This window comes from Hippocampus guttulatus, chromosome 12 (genome assembly GCF_054856545.1).
Source record: "Hippocampus guttulatus isolate MCC_2025c chromosome 12, RoL_Hgut_1.0, whole genome shotgun sequence".
NCBI lineage: Eukaryota > Metazoa > Chordata > Actinopteri > Syngnathiformes > Syngnathidae > Hippocampus > Hippocampus guttulatus.
In genome coordinates this window covers 10,409,271-10,429,447 of record NC_141272.1, presented here as the reverse complement: position 1 = coordinate 10,429,447, position 20,177 = coordinate 10,409,271, and the positions used below count along the sequence as shown (strand labels likewise).

The 20,177-nt window shown below is 43.2% G+C and overlaps 1 protein-coding gene across 3 annotated transcripts in view; it reads right to left on the bottom strand.

Moving 5' to 3' along the window:
- The window catches only part of dscaml1 (Down syndrome cell adhesion molecule like 1), a 106,022-nt gene extending 86,280 nt beyond the window's left edge, over positions 1-19,742 (bottom strand). For all 3 annotated transcript variants that reach the window (XM_086125026.1, XM_086125027.1, XM_086125028.1), the window contains exons 1-2: positions 19,542-19,742; positions 7,087-7,407 (exon numbers count right to left, since the gene is read on the bottom strand). In XM_086125026.1, the coding sequence (XP_085981152.1) occupies positions 7,087-7,407; positions 19,542-19,584 (364 nt within the window). In that variant the 5' untranslated portion in view covers positions 19,585-19,742. The remainder of the gene's footprint in view (positions 1-7,086; positions 7,408-19,541) is intronic.
- Between the last annotated feature and the right edge of the window lie 435 nt (positions 19,743-20,177).

Below are 20,177 nucleotides of genomic sequence, written 5' to 3'. Positions count from 1 at the left end.
CAACAAATCGATCAGTTATTATTTTATATCAGCTCAGAAAACCAAATCTTTTTCAATTAATTTCAAAAGGACAGTTCGGGGCTGTTTTCTAACAGAAAAAAATACACAGGCAGGTCGAGTAAAGAAACAAGCTGGTGGTGTTGCTCTTCCATGTCTGAAGTCCTCCAACTCTACGTCGCTCTGATTGTAAGGCGCACTGACTAGGAGCTGCGTTGAAGGGGATGCAAAGTGAGTGGCCTTTAGCCTTTCAAAGAACAACGGCGCAGATGCTTTGAGACGGCGGGGGAGCGCGGCGCGGCTCGTGGCCGCAGCGACTGTCACATGCAGGCGCCAGGCATCAGAAACATGCGGCCTGCACATGGCACGGCGAGCGTGGGGCGGTGAGTCGGCGCCAGGGTGGCGGTGATTAAGACGCTTAATGATGAAAACAGTAGCCTGTAGCGAACCAAATGATCTCCGTAGTCACATTCAGAAATGTCTGAGATTGGATCAAATATTTGTCGGTAAATTTCTTTAACTGTAGAAAAAAATGCACGAATTATTTTGCAGCAGCACAGCGATATAGAGTGGCTAGCCTGTCTGTCGCACAGTTCTGAGGTTCCAGCTTCGAATCTCATCTATGACCATGTGTGGAGTATGCATGTTCTCCCAGTGCTTGGGTGGGCTTGTCTGGGTTGTGCGAATTTTCTCCCACATTCCAAAAACATGCAGGTTTGGTTCATTGAGGACTCTAAATAAGTAGTCGCCGACATGGTGCACACAGGCACCAGGTAGCCCCCAAGGAGCACATGAATAGCGCTTGGGGCTGTTATTCAAATAGCTCACCATTGAGTCTAATAATTTTTATGTGTATTGCTATTCTACATAAAAAATAGCTCTTTTTTGCTGCTATTCTTTTTCTTTATTCACACTTAAATGTGTGTTTGGAAATGACACTATTTAGAAATAAGAATAATAAAAATGAAAACAGTTCAAAGGTCAGTTGTGTAGTGCATGACCGGATCAATGGTGCTGAAGAAAGGAGTTACTCTGAATAATTTGAGCAATCGTCTTATTCCAAAAGTGTGAATGACACTGGAAGCCCTTCACACTAATCATCGCCTCCATCAAGTACCTCTAAGTTTCAGAAAAGTTGGGGATCCCTGCTGAAAACTGTCCGTCGTTGTCAATGTGAGATGTTGATTGTTCGTCTTTGCTGATGTGCCTTGAGACTGACTGGCACACAGTCTGCCCTGCCTCTCGCACAAAAGTTAGACTCCATCTCCCCCTTGACCCTTATGAGGAGAAGCAGCAGAGAAAATGAATAGATGCTTTGCTCGTTTTGCTTAAGTGGCAGACATGTTGATGCTAGCTTGACGCTAAATGAGCGCCGTTTTCTATCATTCAAACTGTGAAGGCCAATTTACCATTCATAGAATGGGTCAATGATATGTTGCCCTCTACAATTTCGACACGAGACAAAAAAAAAAGGAGTCGAATGAGTAATGTGTAAAATGAAGAAAACACAATTACAGAAATGAAATGGGCCCGAGAAAGGCTGATGCTGGCGAGTCTTCCTGGCATCCCAATCTATCACTGCTATTCAACCAGCTCGGCCTCCCTCCAAAATGAGGACAGTAATGGTTTAACAATGCAAATCATACACACACACCCGTACAATGCGGGGAGCGGCCCCGCCCTCCGATGTGTTCACGCTCTCCCCCAACTCTCGAGTGATATAATTAACGCCTAGCCTGAAGGCCAGTTTCCTTGGTCATTAATAATGCTTTATGCCAACCGCCACTGTCACTGGAACTCAGTGGAACCAAAGGCAATGTCCTTGTCAAATGTTAGAGAGTCTTTTGCCTCCGAGTAACTCAACCTTTTGCCTCGTACTTTTACCCTCTTCTACTTTTTGGTGCTTAATCTCATTTCTGCAAACTTGGAATGGAGCCACACTACAATGTGACTCAGCATTGACGAGCATGTGTTACGGGAAACCACTGAACAGTACTTTAAGGGCTATAGTCTTCCATTTGCATATAAATCTTTCATCTTTCCATACGTACTTGTCATATTCAGACTTCTGATACACTCAACATACATCACCAACAAATAGGTGTGTGTACACCTAAGAGCCAAAACTTATTTGGATTTGAGGCTAGCGGGTAAACATGGAGCACAAAGTTTTCTTGAAACTTGTGATGGTGATCGAAATCCAGGAGAATATATAGCACACGTCAAATATGTCAAGACCAGATGTAGCGGAGGTGTCATGGGCCAGTCAGGGCATGTACACCGCGATGCTTTGAAGGGGAGCATATTTTATTTTATTTTATTTATACTGTATGAAATAAATCCAAAAAAGTAATGTATTCAGGATACTGTGCTTATGACAAATAAAGTTTGAAGGTCCATCAATAAAAAAAGGGTGTGTGTGTTGGCGGCGGGGGGATTATGCGTATCATCGGTGCCCACCCTTCCTTGTGTCATGGACCAAGTGGTCACTTTATCGCAGGCTGACTGGAGAATGCACAAAAAGTCAGATTTGACAGGGAATGCCTCCATTTTACGGTAACTCAAACTACGCCTTTTCTGACTTGAGCACAGGGGACTTTTTGGACATAAATGAATCACAACCTTTACACATTCCCTGGAGGGACGATCACGCTTTCACTTTAATCACCTGACACGTGAAAAACTAATGTGAGCTGATGCCTCGTTTGTAAACAATTCAAAGCGAAAGGACATATAATTGCAATCAAGTCTCGAGTCCAGCTCTTCATCTAAAGCTGCCACTGCCTTTCACTGATACCATCTACCTGCCAATCAATAGCGCCGATCGACTGAGTAGCCTGGGCTGCCCGTTCTTTCAATCATTTATTTACTCTCTGATTGACCCTGCTGCCACTCGTCAATGGTAAGAAAAATTCCCAATCTCCCCGAAGCCCATCATCGAGTGTTTAAAATCAGCTTGACAGCTTGTAAATGTTTTGGTGCAATGACGCCACAGCCACGAGTCAATGAAACTTGAGGATCGGACTCCCTCTGTCTCAAATCTCTTGAGAATATTTTTTATTCTTTTTGTCAGAATGCCAAAGTGCTGTTGTACACCAGCTGCAAAGGTGTGATATTCTCCAGAAACGAACGCAAAGATGCAAATGGGAGCCCATCTGATTTGTGAATAAATTGCAGCCCCCCCGACCACCCCCCCCCCCCCCCACACACACACCTCCCCCGCCCCATCGTATGCACCGCAGAATCTTCGGATGTCACTGATGCCTGACTATATGCGGCCCGGTTGCCTAGGAACGAGCTAAAACATGGCTCTGGCGCACGGAGCGCACTGGGAGGCAAGTCCTGTATCACTGTCGCTTCAATAATTAACGCTGGGGAAACCAAATACTGCATTTACTTATTCATAAAGAGAGAAGCAAAAACACAAGAAAGAGAGAAGGGGAATTATAACGACGTGCAGATGAATGGGTGCAGATTTTCTTTGTTTTGTTTTGTTTTGTTTTTTCCTAAGTGAACAGGAAAGCAGGCACTGTCAGTGTGTTTTTTTTCCAGGCTTCTAGCTCCTGCTTACGATATTAGTAAATAGATATCAACCACATATGAGATAAGGAGGACAGATGGAGAGGGAAAATGATATGAACACCTGCTGTCATGGCCTGAGCAAGCCCAACTCGAGAAGGTGTGTGGTCGGGACAAAGGGGGTATTTCGCCGAACAGGTGTCCTTAGTGACTGCAAGGTGAAACCTTGGCTCAAAAGCATCGGACTGACGAATTCAAGCGTAAACGTTATGGGTGTGTTTGTGTTAATGCTGAAATGAAGTACATCAATGATCTAGTCTTTCTGTATTTTAGAGATATCATGTAAAAACACAGATTTTCTTGCCTTCGTCCAGCAGCGACTGATTCTGTGAGGATGTTACACCAACGATTAATCTCCTGGATCTTGACGCTAATCGGAAATAGATTTTCTCCTCTCTCGTACTATGATAATTCCGTCACCGACGAGTGATTCCGGTTTGTAAAAATGTCCTCCCTAATCCTTTTTAAGGAAAACGAGGTGGTTGGCATGTGCTTACATTTTGGAAAAGATCCACAAGGCGAACACAGCCAAAAGGGCGGAGGTCCGCTCAGCACGGTAACGGTGACCCATCCGTTGGCTACACTCACGTTACATGGGAGTCGGCACACAAACATTAAAAGGGCCTCTGATTAAGTGGCAGACATCTGAGGCAGACAAGAGCTTGTGCTCATATGAAGTAGACAGTCAGTACTGGTCAGAAATTCCTGCAGTTCCTTCATTGTGGCAGCTTTGTGCCTCTTTGGCAGCCTCCCTGACCAGTTTTCTGAATCTCTTTTGTTGGTATGCCGGGTTCTTTTCCACATGACTCCTTCACTGTGTTTCATTGAATAATGAATACCTTAGAAATTCTTTTGTAAACTTTTTCTGACTGCAACCTTCCAACAATGAGAGCCCTCTGGGGCTGTGGAAGCTCTGTACGGACTTCTCGATGTGACTACAAAAATGTATGCAAAAGCACACTGTTTTGTTTCATTTGGTTGTTTTTTTTTTTCAATTTACTTGAACAGGTTGAAGGTCATATTAATGGTCAGTCATAAAATCACAATCCCAAAAACCTGGCATTTTAACATGGGGCGTGTAGACTTTCTTTTTAAAAGAAGATTGATGTATAATCTTTAATATGTATTGGTAGGGATCAGGAACCATTTTGTCGACTTTGAAATGACTTTAAAAGGTCTGTGAATGATTATATACAGCAAATAGCAAGTATAGAATTTCACAGTTTGGACTGCCACACCAAAGCACTCCCACGGTGTGTGCATGGAGGTAATGAGGTGCACGCTCATGTGCTCCGGCCTTGCTTACCAAGCCGTGGAGATGCGCTCAGCTCACCGTTGAATTGATTAATTGTCGCAATTATTTGGGCGGGCGAAGGTCACCCCAAAATCAAGACTTGTGAGAAGGTCACATTAGGAGGGACTGCACACCACCCCTCCCGGTGGAACATGTGGGCCAAATGGGTTTCTACCACATGCGCTTTTTGTGGCAGGGCTCAGTCATGAATAGCTCGTCAGGCAGGAGTCATCCACACGCTCCAAATTATTTGGCTTTTTCTTTCCATGATTGTGCTCGCATCATTCCAGGTCTGCAGCTGACTCTCGAAACTGTCCTTGCCAAAACACCCCGACAAAGAGCTGGCAGCGAAATACCAAGAGCCAGCTTGACGAAAATGGTTCTCTGTGAGCATATAGCAGTGTTTGTGTGTACGTGTGCAGTTAAGGGACTTTCCAGTTGGTGGACAGATGGAGAGACTGGGAAACTGGGAGGCAGGAGGCATGCTGGCATGAGTTTGTGTGTGTGTGTGTGTGTGTGTGTGTGTGTGTGTGTGTGTGTGTGTGTCTGTGTGTGTGTGTCTGTGTGTGTGTGTGTGTGTGTGTGTGTGTGTGTGTGTGCGTGCGTGCGTGCGTGTGTGCGTGCGTGTGTGTGTGTGAGAAAAGTAACACCTTCTTCCCTTTGTAGCTATGACCTTGACAGCAATTGCAGCCAGGGCAGCAGCGCCCAGTTTGAGACCAAGCACAAAAGTTGAGTTAATTTTACAAAGCATTATGGGACGCATTATTTTCGGACAGTCATCAAAAGCTGTGAAGGTTACCCTTTTCAGATTTTGGAATCCTTCCACTGGTGTGCTAACCAATGTGGTAAAGTAACAAATAAGTGTTGATAGGCAACATTGCAGTTGATTGCTCGATTGAGAATCATCACTTCTGTTTGTTTTTTTAATAAGTAGCGAGATGAAAATTCCATTGTTGTCCTTTGCTTACAGTCTACTTGGTCGAATGCACCTAATGCCTCACTACATGTAAAAACTGTCATTTTTTGGCTTTCTTTCCACGTTCAGGTTGACCCAGCAAATCAGAGCAGGAACAGAAGCGACTGACCCCCATTTCGCTCATTTTGTTGTGTTGAAAGCATTTGCTGCGGTCCTGTTTTTAATGGGTTTTTTTTCCCATGTCACACCACATGCTGGCATTAATGGCAATGAATTATTTGATTACGGGATGCCACGTTGTACCTTGCGGAAGTGGAAAGTTCCAAATATCCCGCTTGACTGGGTTCTGCGCAAAAGGCAAAGCTACAGTAGATCAATGCCAGGTTTTCTAATGGGACAAAAAGGCACCAAGACACCAAGCACCAGAATGTAAGGTGAATTAAAACTGTAAAAGTACTGTACAGTACATTTAGGTTGAACTGCCTGATGCATGTATTCGTGCAGCAATAGAGACCGACTGTGCTCTTATGATTTTATAAATGAGTCATGATGCCGTATTTTGCAACCATTTGCCATCACTGAAAGAAATTGTCAAAATAAGTCGAGCAAGTAAGCATAATTGCTTTTCCAAGGATGTAGCAAACTTTTAGTCAGAGGCCAATGACTGGAAAGACACTACATTCACGCAACTTCACTACAGGTTAATAGGAAATAATATTTCTTGAGGGTAGGGATTGGCGGTTGAAACGACTGTGTGCGCTTATCAACTTCACTCTGCATTGACATTTAAAGCTTGAAGTCGACTAATAACTCATCATATCTTTTTGGCGTCTCGTCTTTCAATCGGCAAATTTATAGAGGACTTTTGATTCGCTCATCTGCCGGACTATTATGCTCTGTGGGGCAACAAAATATCCGACCAACAAGACAATACGATCTTTATACGCTGGTGTGCATCTGGCAGTATGAAAATAAGATACGGGATGAGAATAGCAATTAGCCTTGCTAGCTTCGGCTTGTTCAAGCGCCGCTAGACTTAAAATCTTCATATATCAGTGGCAAGGAACGATAGACGAATCTTGTGAGAATTTCTGTCGATGTTTGTGTTTGGAGTTTCGAGTGATGATGTTTAGCGGTGGCAATTTAGAACTTCTTTGTTTTTCTAAAGCAGGTAATGGGACAGTGATCTTGAATGGCAAGGGGAAAACAACAAACTATTGGAAAGACACTTGACTTTGTCAACTCCTCAAAAGGCATTTAAATGATGACTGACGTCATCATTTATAGTATCCACCCTTACCTGATTTGACGTGAATGCTGGGGCTCCGGATTTTTCCCGCCTGGTTCTCAGCTGTGCAGAAGTATTCGTTGTCGTGGATGATGCTGTTATAGGCGGACGGAGAGAAGGGGTAGAGCTGGAGGGTGCCGTTGGCGTGTACGTGGCGGATGTGGGGAACGTCGTAAATGTCGTCTCCGGCGGCCAGGTACCAGCGCAGGACGGCATGGGGGGCGCCGCCCGCAGGGCAGGGCAGGGACACCCCCACGGAGCTGGAAAAGGTCACCCGCTGCAGGGAGGCGTTCACAAAGTACAGCCGCGTAGAGACAACATCCTCACTGTTGACTGTTTGGGTGACAGAAAAAGACACGTGTGTTGATAGTTTACAGGGACGAAACAAAGTCTGACTGACTGTCAAAAAAATAAATAAAAAAACATGAAAAGAGCACAATAATAGGGCGATCGATTGAACGATAGGTACTCCTGTGGTAATGATACTGGGTTTTGATTAACAAGGTCAGAGATATTTATCTCATTTGTTTGTTGTTGTGGTTGTAGTTGGATGGGCTTTTAATAGTGCACTGCCTGGTTCTAAAATCAGATGTTTTGTTGGAGTACTTTCCTTGAAGGGATAACATTTATTTTAAAATGTAAGATGTGCATGGCTGTAAACAAAGGGTGGAAAAGATAACGCACAGCATTGTCCCTACTAAGCTTTTTGGCTCAGAGTTCTTCAGTTTGTTTGTCAGCAAAAACTGCATTTTGTGTGCATTGAAGGACATAATTTATTTCAAATCAGCTATTCAACACACTTTTTTGGACCAGTTGTATAAACCTGACTTGGGGCCTGCGCTATCGACAAAAATGTGATATTTTATGTTCCAAAGATGATCCAAAAATCCATCCTGGTATAGTATTTTTCCTTAACATTACATCAAATCACGGCAACTTTTTGGAGTCTTCTCTCCATTTGTTTATAAAGTTCAGATATTACATAGACCACACAATAAAATGAAAAAAAAAAAGATTAATAAAATAAAAATGATCAGTGGCCGGAAAATTCCCACTGAAAATATCTGGAATTACAACCACTTTACAAGGAATACAGTAGTGCAAAAAATTCAAATGGAGTAGCCATCACGGAGTTTGGCCAGCCTAGAATTAGACCGGCCATTTGGGAAAATGACCACATTTTCCCCCAAATGCCGATGGGCCAGCATGCCCCTGGTCAGATTGCTTGTCGTGTATTTCAAGCCACACTTGCAGACAATAAAATGTCTGGCACGTTTTCACTTTCTCGTCATTGTGTTCAAAACGAAAAGGAATCCACACCGGATATTTGAATGATTTTCAATTTTCAAAGTGAACTGCAAAAGAAAAAAAAATGCAGTCCATTATGGATGTATTGGATCTATTGTAGAGCATGCCAACTACGACACTACTGCAAAACTAGTCAACAATAACACAAATATTGTTGGATTGCTGCCACTCTGAATACATGATTTTTTTTTATTTTTAATATTTGTTCTCATCCATTGCGGGTGTACCCACTTAAACGTCCCATGGGTGCCTTTTTTTTTAAGATGTGAATACATTCCCTCATCCGCCAGCGGAAATTCAACGATGGCCAAGTATAAACAGCGACTGGGATCCAAAAGCAAGCATTAAAAACGCACTGGACCTTTCACACTCTTTTCAGGGCATATACAGATCAAATATCCAGAGGCATCCACATCCACATTTGTGCCAAACCGCCTTCATTTACAGGGTCTCATTCCTTCGCATTTCTTGAACAGCCAGTATCTTAGGGTAGCCCAATGGAAATCTGCCTCTTGAAAACTGGCCACGAACCAAGCAACGTAGCAACGGAAACAGATCGAAGAGACATGTGTGATCGTAAAATGTTATTATAGGACAAATTAAGCGTCGCCTTCCACCAGCCACCGTTTGTTGCCGACTTCAAGATGCACTTGTGACAGAGTTTTGTATTTCGTGGGGATAAAATGGACGATTGTGGAAAATGTGTGTGTGTGAGTGTGTGTGGGTGAGAGATTGGGGGGGCTTGCAGAGGAACCCAAAGAAGTGCTGAGCTAAGCTTGGCTGGGGGCCAGAACAAGACGGCGGGACCTCATCTTGAGCCAGAGAATTCTCCTCTCCAAACCATGATACCGAATTAATCCCTTTTTCCTGGTTTGTGACAACAATGCCTGGATTAGCGCTCTCTCTTTCATACTTAATGTCTCGGGAGAGAATAGGGTGCTGGCGAAAAGGCATCAATGGAGATTGAAAAGACTATATCATGTCATTTAGGTGCTAATTTCTAAAGCGCGTCACCATCAAAGGGTGTCATTAATAACCAGCGAAAGGCTGCAGATCTTGATAGCAAGTCGGATGAATGGTTTTGGGACAAGAGATGTATGTTCCGCACATCCTACTGTCACTCTGCGATGATAACCTTGTATTTCCATTTGATGACAATTGCGACATCGCGACACTCGAATTTAATTTGATTTTAAAAGATTATCCATGACTTCCTGTATCCACTGTTTGAAGCGTGTCGTTAAAGAACCCGTGATGACACGTATTACGTTGTTTTGAAAGTTTCGCCATTAGCCACCCGGACTGTCTCTTAAAACGGTGGATATTAAAAGATCTACATCCTGCTGTGTAAATGCCAGGTTTTTGTTTTTGTTAGACCAACAATGAGTGACCTATAACCTGCAAAATTCAACTGCGAGTTATTTTTTACGCAAACCTTTTGTGGGGGGAAAGTAAAACTGCAACCGCTGCAAGTTTGCGTGATGGAGTGTGGATGACCCAAGTGTAGGAAAGTTTGGAATAATCAAAACTATCGTCTTAAAAGCGGAAAAACAAAATTCGAAGTAAAGCAAAATTGGGAATAAACTCGGCACAAAAGAAGATTAGACAAGACTTGGGGAAACATCACAGACAATGACAGCGACGGAAACACTGAACCGACAAGGAACGAAAGAAACCAGGGAACTAAAAACAAGTAATGTGACAAGACAACAAGGTAAGCGTGGACAACAAACGTGGCTGGAAGCTGACAGGTTGACACAAAGGACCGAGCTGACGGGAAGAGCTGTCGCCAAAACCCTAACGAGCAAAATAAGACCTGAAGAAAGGGACGCGGGCGGGGAAAATATGAAACAGAAGTCAATCTCATTAAAACAAAGTCAACAGAAGAGAGATCATGACCAACTAAATAACTGAAATAATAAAACATCCCCTTCAGCACAGGTGTGTGGACTTCTTACACCCGCTGGACTTCCATTTGTCACCACAAAAACCAAAGTCACTATGACTGAAGTCCGAAAGCGACCGTATTTTCCACACTAAAAGGCGCACTGGATTATGGGGCGCACCTTCAATGAATGGCCTATTTTGTAATTTCTTTCATACATTATAAGACGCAATCTACAATGCATCCACTAGATGGAGGTACACTCTAGCAAACACCAACAGAACGATCAGATGTCAGTAAAATTATTTAATAAAGCAGCGACACAGTTTCACTTAAGCAACAGCAAGTTATAACATTTGACTCGTTAACGTTGAACTCTCTTGCCGCTGCTCTATTTCCGTGTTCAACTGCGTAACCGATCGCCTTAAGTTTGAACTCTGCGTTGTCAGCATATCTCGAGCAAGGAGCCATTTTGGGGTCGAAATATTACCGTAATGACCATACACAAGGTGCATCGGATTTTAAGGCGCGCTGTGAGCTTTTAAGAAAATGGAAGGCTTTTAGGCGCGCCTTTTAGTGCGGAAAATAAGGTAATTGTTTTAATCAATGAAGTGTAATGTAACGTACAAGGTAACGTTTTGAGTAAAAGCCACATTTTCAATGAACTGATCTTCATGGAACCGTATGGAAACATACCGTTATATGTTTCTACCCGTGGTTAAAAGCTGAGGACGTCAACCGGTATCATGTATGCAACATAGGAAGAAGGCTTCACTTCAAGGTTTTTAACTGGACCCACACAACATAATAAAATTCATTTAAACATGTCAACATGTTCAACAATATACTCCTGGTTAATATACTTCAGTCTATCACAGCCATCCTAAAATACCATCTATGCATTCCGCGCGTTGGCTCCGATGTATGCGCAAGGTACCTCTGAGCATTCCCACACTGAATCAAATGAGTGAACAGCATCAGAAAAAAAAAACAATTCACACGGATGCGGGGCAACATATAAAGCGTCATGAGGCTGCTTTTGTATTTGTCACCATTTATCCTCCCTTAACAAATCTACACTTGCTATATTCCGCCATGCTACCGACAGTGATGAATTTGTATGCCAGACGCAGAGTACTAAACCCACATAATCTCCTTTTACACATTTGCCACACACAAAGTCTATCCAGTCTGTAATCACTGGAGGCGCGTGTCCGGCCTTCCCACGCCTGATGCGTGTGCTGGTGTCAAGCGGAACGGGAAATGGTTGATGGGACACAAGAGACTTGTTGGGTCGAGGCCCACGCTCGTCAAAGGTGTTGGGATGTGACAAACAAACACTGGGGTCCGAGTGGACGGTGAAGCTGTGATGGATAACGCCTGAGAAGGACAACGTGCCAAAGTCCGAGCGCGCGGGCAGGTAAGCAAGCGAGCGTCATCGTTTCTCCGCCACTCGCTGAAAGCCGACCAGATCTTTTGCGCTCAAAAATCGCGATTCAGGTCAAGTTCAAACCATCCCGCCGTTTAAATCCATGTCAGGTAATCTCGTTGAGCTTCATCTTCAGCACCACGGAGAGCACTACAACGCACTTGGAAGTGTGTGTGTGTTTTTTTTAAACCTAAAATTAGTTAATAAAAATGCACACACTAAAAATGCTAAGTTGTTTTCCTCCTGTTGTTTGCCACTCACCGGCTACCTGTGTTTGAGCAGATTGGTTGTGTGCTGGTTATGTACTGATGTTGAAGTACATTTAATGTAACGTTCTTTGAAAACAGTGGTCATAAATTTGCATTATTTTCAAGCACAGCTACATTGGTAACCTGATATTAGTAGATTTAACTCATCCATATAGGTAGTTTTTGCCCCTTTTTGGATACTGGGTAAAATCTTCGACCCAATGTACTGGATATAAATAACTCAGCATTGGGTTCACTATTTCCCTGAATTGAGGTGACTTTTGACCCAGCAGATTTAAGAGACTATTTATTCATGTTTTTAAAATGGTGTTAATTTATCTAATTTAATTGTGTAATTGCTTTATTGAAAAGAATAAAATAACATGCATAAAAAAACAATTTTACATCAAAAAATATTAAAAAGGGCTTATTTAATTATAGGGAGGGGTTATAGTAGGTTGAACACATAGATAAGTGAGAGCAATGCGGTGTCGGCGATGCATCAAGTTGACGTGACGCTTGCAAAGCTGATCCCAAATGTTATTGAACATGTTACTTATTACCAGTTCAATTTGGAAGGAAGTTGGAGTACCTGCCGAAAAACCCGCACAAGCATGGGAGGCCATGCAGACTCCATAAAGGAAGGCCGCAGCCCCCATTATAAACCGCAATCTCAGTGATGTGGATGTGCTATCCACTCCCCCTCTGTGCCGCTCAAATCAAGAATAAATAACATTCAAAAGGACATTGAATTGAAATGAACTGTTTTACCTCACTGTTTTTTTTTTGTCTACGTATGACCAGGCCCATTTGGAGGTTAAAAGAATCTAATGTGGCGACACAGAGGCAACATTTAAGAGATGACAGGAACGACTTGCTTCTCCCTGAATTTTATGACTGACACAACATAACCCGGCTATGAAGGCGGACATGTAATTCATTTTTCAAACGAGATAAACTCCCTCAGATTTGTTCAGTCGCTGCACTTGGACATGATATGCTTTCAAACGCCATAATCTGTTCAAATCTAAACAAACCATCAACCATCCGGTGATGTCGTCCAAAATATCCCAAAATAGAGAAACGAGAAGCTTAAGCGAAAGGGCAACAGCTTAAAGCTAATGGCTTTGTCGTCCGCTATGAATCCAGGTCAGTGAGTTCACATACTCGAACACACGAAAGGGAGGCCCCCCTGCACGTTTACGGCCTCCAGGTAAAGGGCCAACATAACGACAACATAAAACACGTGTCCCCTCGCAGTAAACTTTCAACAAGAACAAAAAAAAAAATCAAATTAAATCAGAATGGCGAATTAGAGTTCAGCTCAGACATGAAATCAGGCCTCCTCTTTTCAAACCGAGGGTCGCGACAGTGACCTGTGTGTCTTTCTTACTTAATTTGTAGGGCTCATCAGTTGACCACCGTGCCGCCCCCACCTTAGCGTCGCCGACAAAACTTTCCAAAATACTTTCTAGCTTGGTTGACTCATGAGTTGATGAATACGAGTCTATCAATACTTTCTATGCATGTAGTGTAAATGTCACTCGGAAAAAAGATAAGGTTTCGAAAGTTTGCCGTGTTTTTAACAGTTTTTCAGGATAATTGTCACTTTTTTAAGAGTGGAAGATAATCTTAGTTTCAATGAACATTTCTTATCAAGCAACACAGTTAGTGACACATTCCTGCTTCAATGCCGCTCGGCCTCAAGCGCACTTGTGAACTGTATTTTAATTGTTTTCGTCAAGCACGGATCTTGTGATTACAATCAAGAAGGTCAGACTTGTTTGGATGTGAAGTACCCACTGGGTGAGCCTTGAGCACTATATTTTCTTTTAACCTTCGTTTTTCTTTTTGACTTCTTTTTTTTTTCTTTGTACAATTCTGTGAGCTCAAACATATGTGCACTTTTCAGCTTGTTTTGCAGTGAAAATGGACTCTGAATATGTATGCTGGAGAAGCAAGGATATTGCCTTTGCTTGGCCGTTATGCATAATGCAGCCTTTTCTGTCTCATCTACATTCATTCTCACACACACACACACACGCACGCACGGACGCACACACACAGTGAGATTGATCACGTGCACTGAAAAACAGCAATAAATCCCTCGTCCTCACTCTTAATTCACTTTCTGCATATATACAAAAGTGTAAGAAGTACATTTAGAATGCACATGTACAAGTCAAGTTAAGTCAAGTCAACTGTATTTATAGAGCACTTTCAAACAGCCATCGCTGCATACAAAGTGCTGCACATGGAGCAATTTAACATATGCAATAAACAGTAAAACAAATCGATAATAAAAACGGTAGAAAGCACCAAACAGTAAAACCAAGGACAGATCTAAGTCATGCTGAGTCGAATGCCAAAGAATACAAGTGAGTTTTGAGGAGGGTTTTGAAGATGGGCAGCGAGGAGGCTTGCCGAATGTTCAGTGGGAGGTCATTCCAGAGAGAGGGACCAGCAACAGAAAAGGCACGATCCCCTCTGAGCCTCAGTTTAGTTCTTGATACTTCTAATAATGTCTGGTCCGCAGACCTGAGGCGCAGGTGTGTAGGGACGGTTGAGCTCAGAGAGGTAAGGTGGCGCGAAATTATTTAGAGATTTGAAAACCAATAAAAGGATCTTGAAAATAACTCTAAAATGTATGGGGAGCCAGTGAAGGGATGCCAGAGTAGGAGTTATGTGCTCCCTCTTACGAGTACCAGTCAAGAGGCGAGCAGTGGCATTCTGGACCAGCTGAAGCCGCTTAATGGAGGACTGGCTGACTCCAAAGTAAAGGGCATTGCAGTAATCGAGCCGGGATGTGACAAAGGCATGAATTACTGTCTCAAAGTGTTCATGAGAGAGGAGAGGTTTTATTTTGGCCAGCTGTCTAAGGTGAAAGAAGCTGGATTTAACAACGGCACCAATTTGCCGATCAAGTTTGAAATCACTGTCCAGTTTAAGGCCCAAGTTTGAGACTGTTGACTTAAGATAAGGAGACAGGGGGCCCAAGTCTACAGGATAGGATGTACAAGGGCCACTGGGATCAAACAGTATGACCTCTGTCTTCTTTTCATTGAATTTCAAGAAATGTTGTGCCATCCAGGTTTTGATTTCTTCCAGGCAGGATAGGAGTGGCCTTAATGAGAAGGCGTATTTTTTGCTCAGTGGGACATGGATCATAGCAGTGGAAGGGAATACCATGTTTCCTTAAGATGGAACCCAATGGGAGCAGATACAGTGAGAACAGCAGAGGCCCCAGAATTGAGCCCTGTGGAACACCACATGACAGGGGAGCAGTGCGTGACTCAGAGCAGCCAAGGCTGACACAAAAGGGTCTGTCAGCTCAATAAGAGCTAAAGCACTCAAGAACACTACCGCTCTTACTTGTACTCCCGTACAAGAAAGTCAGTTTCCTCTATGGTGAAGCTTGTAATAAAAGCACAGAAAAGTTGCATCCAAGCAAAATAATGGCGAAAGCATTTAAGTTATACAAGAAAACAAGGACAAAAAATAGAAATAAATAAGTGTGTGTTTTAAAAAGTGGGGCCAAGGTGCTCAGTGACAACACAATGGCTCCAGATATAGCAATGTATTAGGGTTGGGTGGCAATGCTGGAAATTATTTCTCACAGTGTGCCATTTCCCTTCATGGCAAGATGTAATATGGATGTCCGCACGTGCACACACACACACACACACACACACACACACACGGTAGTAAACAAGCCCTGTAAACACGTTATGCAGTGTCAGTAAAACATTAGGCAGCCGGTTCCATATTTAAAAAATTCACAACTCCCACTTCAAAGGTATGATTCCTGCCGCTAAACTGAATGTTGGATTTATAGAGGTGTATATCCTTGGGTATTTTTGTTGTTGTTTTTTGTTTTGTTTTTATTCCCCCAGAGCTCTGTCTGGGACGCGGTCATAAATCACTTTCACGGTGAGCGGAACAGAAGAGGCGGCATGATTGTGAGATGTTTGTCAAGATGCATCAATCTCTCTTGGAGGAGATACAACTTGTTACACTTGGGAAGATACAAGCAAGGCCGCCCAGGCCAGGTGTTTAACACTGCCTGACATCTTGCTTCAGGACCCGCTGCTGTCGTGCCTTGAGCAAGGCACTGAGACTCTATGGCAGCACATCTAAGACATACATTCAATTTCATGAATTATAGGAAAATTCATGACCTTAGACCTGATTCCTTTTCTGTTGAGCCAGAGGTAATGGCAAATGAGTGCAACTCAAACATGCCTGTTTTGACACGTAAAAAATACGATGATTATTCTTGTTCCGCCATAAATGGAAATAAGGCTGCATGTATTTTATTTTGCTGATTAACTGATGAATCAGATAAAAAGTAAGAATAAAAGTTTTCAAAACCTTTATTCAAAAACAGGACATTCAAATTTATTTGAAGGCGACAGTGACCACTCCCAAAGCGGCGCAGCCCTCCAACATCCGGTCTAACCACGAGTTATACCACGAAAATAAGAACCTGAGATATTGCGATAATTTTTGTTTCTGGCATTTCAACAATGTTTTCATGAGTGGAAAAGATCCATTTTCCAAGATCATTCTCGCTTTGTGTTCTCTGCACCACAGTAATGCAGTCATAGTGACACCTGCCCTTCGTCCACGATTATTTAAAAAATGTAAAATCAGCCACTGCAATTTGTATCGGGTTTGATCAATCCTATTACATGTGCTAAATTAAGCTAATTAAATAAATCCACTACCATTTGATTATTTTTGCCTGAAATAAAATGCATGCAGAATCTCAGTGACCCATTAGCCAGCGTGTCCATTTTGTTTCAAGACAAACAAAATGTTCAGACTGAGTATGAGACGGTTTGGCAGGGTCAGCTGGACAAGTGTGTGTGTTCAACTGCCAAATGCAGCGCGCCAACACTTGACCAAGAAAGCAGAGATGACTGTGTGACCAGTTAACCTGAGAGTGACATCTCTATCTCTCTCTCTCCCTCTCTCTTCTCTGAGGTGAAGCCGACAGCCGCAGAAGCAGGAGCGCTACAATGGACCTTTATAATGTCACGTTATCCTGTGACATCGTGCGTAATGTATCATGGCATGGCATGAATTCATTTCCAATCTCCTAATAATGGTGAAGTTTGTTTCTGTTATGTTGAAATCCAAGATAAAAAGTACTTACAATAGCAAGTCACTATAAGCGGCCATTGTCAAATACAGTCGAGCCTCATTTGCAGGCCGCCACTGTGACTCATCTGCAACTAAGTGTTTTCAAATTCCGCATGTGAACACGCATGCGTGGAAAACACGGCAGGTCCACTTTGGACCCGCATGCGCGAATCTAAGGAGGGAATGAGAAATGTTTTTAACAAGATGGATGTGCTATAAACAAGCTCAAATTGTGTGAGACAAATGTAGAATAAAATACAGCTTCCAAAATGCAATAAAAAGATCAATGCATTGAAAAACAAAGAATGTAGATTACTCCACAAGGCCTATTGAGTGAAACTGGAGAGAACCGGAATCGTGTCAATTGATGAAATAATTATGGCAAAGTGCAGCTACCCCCCACGCATAAGCCTCCACACATTACACGCGCACACTTCATCACAGGAGGCCGTTTTATTCCAAATTGTTGTTTTTATAAGCTGCCTCAGAATACACAGGGCAGAGTGTTTTTTTTATTGTAAGTGCACTTTAACATGAACAACTTGAATGTAAAATTAAGGCTCTATAGTGTGGCCTGCCAGGCCCAAACGCATGCACCCCTTAAGTGTCTAAATATAATTCTAAAAAGATGAACGTATGCTTGCATATGCATTGATGCAGCTATGTTCAAAACAAATATTGAATTTATACAATGTTTAAAAAAGGAGAATATTTTCAATGAAGAGGCAAGCAGAAAATTGTGTGTCATTCTCTAGGCGGGGCTCGCAAGAAAATACGCAGTACGGTACTGATGCATGAATTAAATCTACCCTTGCTCCTCTTGATTAAGTTCATCAAACAGAAAACACGTGCAAAGAATGCATCTGTGATCATGTAGGAAGTGGAATCGTGCAAAACGAGTGGAACATGGCGTTGGAAAAAAACTGACATGGAAGTTTGTTTCCCCCCTGCGTTATCTCCATCTCGCCCATCTCAGGCAGTCTTTCCACTCCAGTGGCTGTTTGACGCCCCCAGCCTTGGTCCGCACGCGCGCGCAAACACGCGCACACGCGATATACATCTCACTGGACGGGGTTGATGTACAATGTGTATGATCCAAACACACCTTGTAATCCAATGAAAAGAAACAAACAACACTGACGCCTGCGTGGTAGAGGGCACTGCCAAGGCCACGGATGAGAACCTTAACCTCAAAACACGCATTATACACACACTATTCTTTCGGCTGCAACAACTAATTAGATTTTTTTTTTCATATGTCATTTTGACATTTTGCGCAATCAAATGCGAGGTGTGCATAAAGACAATTGAGTGCATACGATTAAACGTGTGGGTCCTTTTTTTCAAGAGCTCATACACCTCCAGGGCCCTACACGTTCACTTGAAAATTACAATTTGGATTTTAAAGACGAGCAAGAAGCATGGAGCGCCCATCTGCGGCATTTAGAGCAAAGCCAATCAGTGGAATCTGGAGCCAGAGAAAATGGAGGATGAATTATTAGTGCAGGGCAGATAAAGACTGCATCTGCATTAAATTCACTCCTATATTCATGTTTCCTTGTTATTAAAAAAACATACAATGTGAACAAAACAACGTCTTCAAAGTCTCACACTGAGCAAATTATCTCCCAAAATGATTCCTTTCTCCTTTGGAACCAGTCACTCATCTCGCATCAAAACGCAATGACCTCCTACGTTGTTGCTGCGCGGACGCAAGCACAAACACGGCTTTTACGCATCATTTTGCACTTTCTTGCATTGAAAAGAAGTGTTCAAATGACGTTTTAATGTCGAAAGGAATTTCTCAAGCAGCACCCCGACATTTTCTCCCACTCTTCTCCCTAAAGATAAGATTTATTTTAAAAGAAGTTGGGGGGGGGGGGGGGGAACATTAACTCATTTGGGCTCTCATGCGTAAACAGCCAAAATCTGATCGCAGAGTGGAGCACGGTTGGACAATCAAACCGTGCGCCCTCCGGGCGATCCTTATCAGCCTCCCCCTACTTATTCGCAGCCTCCATATTCACGTTACCCTCTTCACCAGGCAAAAATAAATAAATAATGCAAATGGTCATTGTCTTTTGCCATCCAAATGAACTAGATGCGCTTTTTGATGGCCGCCACTTGGTCACTTTACGCACTCCTCCAAACGAAGTGCATATTGATTTTTGCGGTCTAAACTCGCTTCCCTCACCATCTTGTCTTCATATCCTCCAGAAAAAAATCAATGTCACCCGAAAGGCTGCAAGAGGCACCCGAGCACCCACGTCACAAAACATCAAGAAAGTTAGCAGTCTATCCCCAAAATAGTTTGTGTTTTGTCGTGTTCTGACCGATGGAAGAAAATCAGCACCAAGTATCAAAGTGATCACATTTTGCACGGGCTCGAACAACTTCGGCATGCATAGAAATGATGCAGCGTGCAGAGACATAATCCTTTTCCATGGCCTACCTTGTTGCAAAGAATACAGCAGAAGTAAAGTTACAAGCCACATGCCATCAAAGCAGTTATAGTTCACAGGAATGTGGTGCAGCTCCCCTCCGAAAGAAGAGCGCACGGGCGCAGCAGGTCTGCCAAGCGGGCGAGGCTCCGTGCTGGATTGGACTGCTTTCTTGGCTTGATGCTTCCCCGGGCAGGTGTTTCCAGCCCTGGTCCCGCACACTCTCCGATACCGCGAAACCAACCGCGGGGAAAGTACCGCCTCTGCCGCCCGTTCTCTCCTCCCCTTACCGGGACGGAGCGCGTCGCCACACCCCCGCGTGTCCTAAACCAAGAATTGGCGAAACAGACGCGCGCATCGCGGATGGAACGCACCTAAAGCTGCATTACGCGCATGCACTTGACGCACGCCTTAGTACCATGAACTGTCACTTCGAGCAATAAAATCACTTAGACGTTGTTGCTGTCTCTTTACAATAGTCACATTGTCACTTTTTTCCTCTCTCTACGGCGCTAGATTGCGCTTTAATGGAACCCAGGAGCTGCTGATACCCATTCCAGAGCAGGTGGACTGCACGCTTGATTTTTAAACTCACAAGAAAAACATATATTTTTTGAAAAATAATAATTAAAAAATAACGTGCTTTC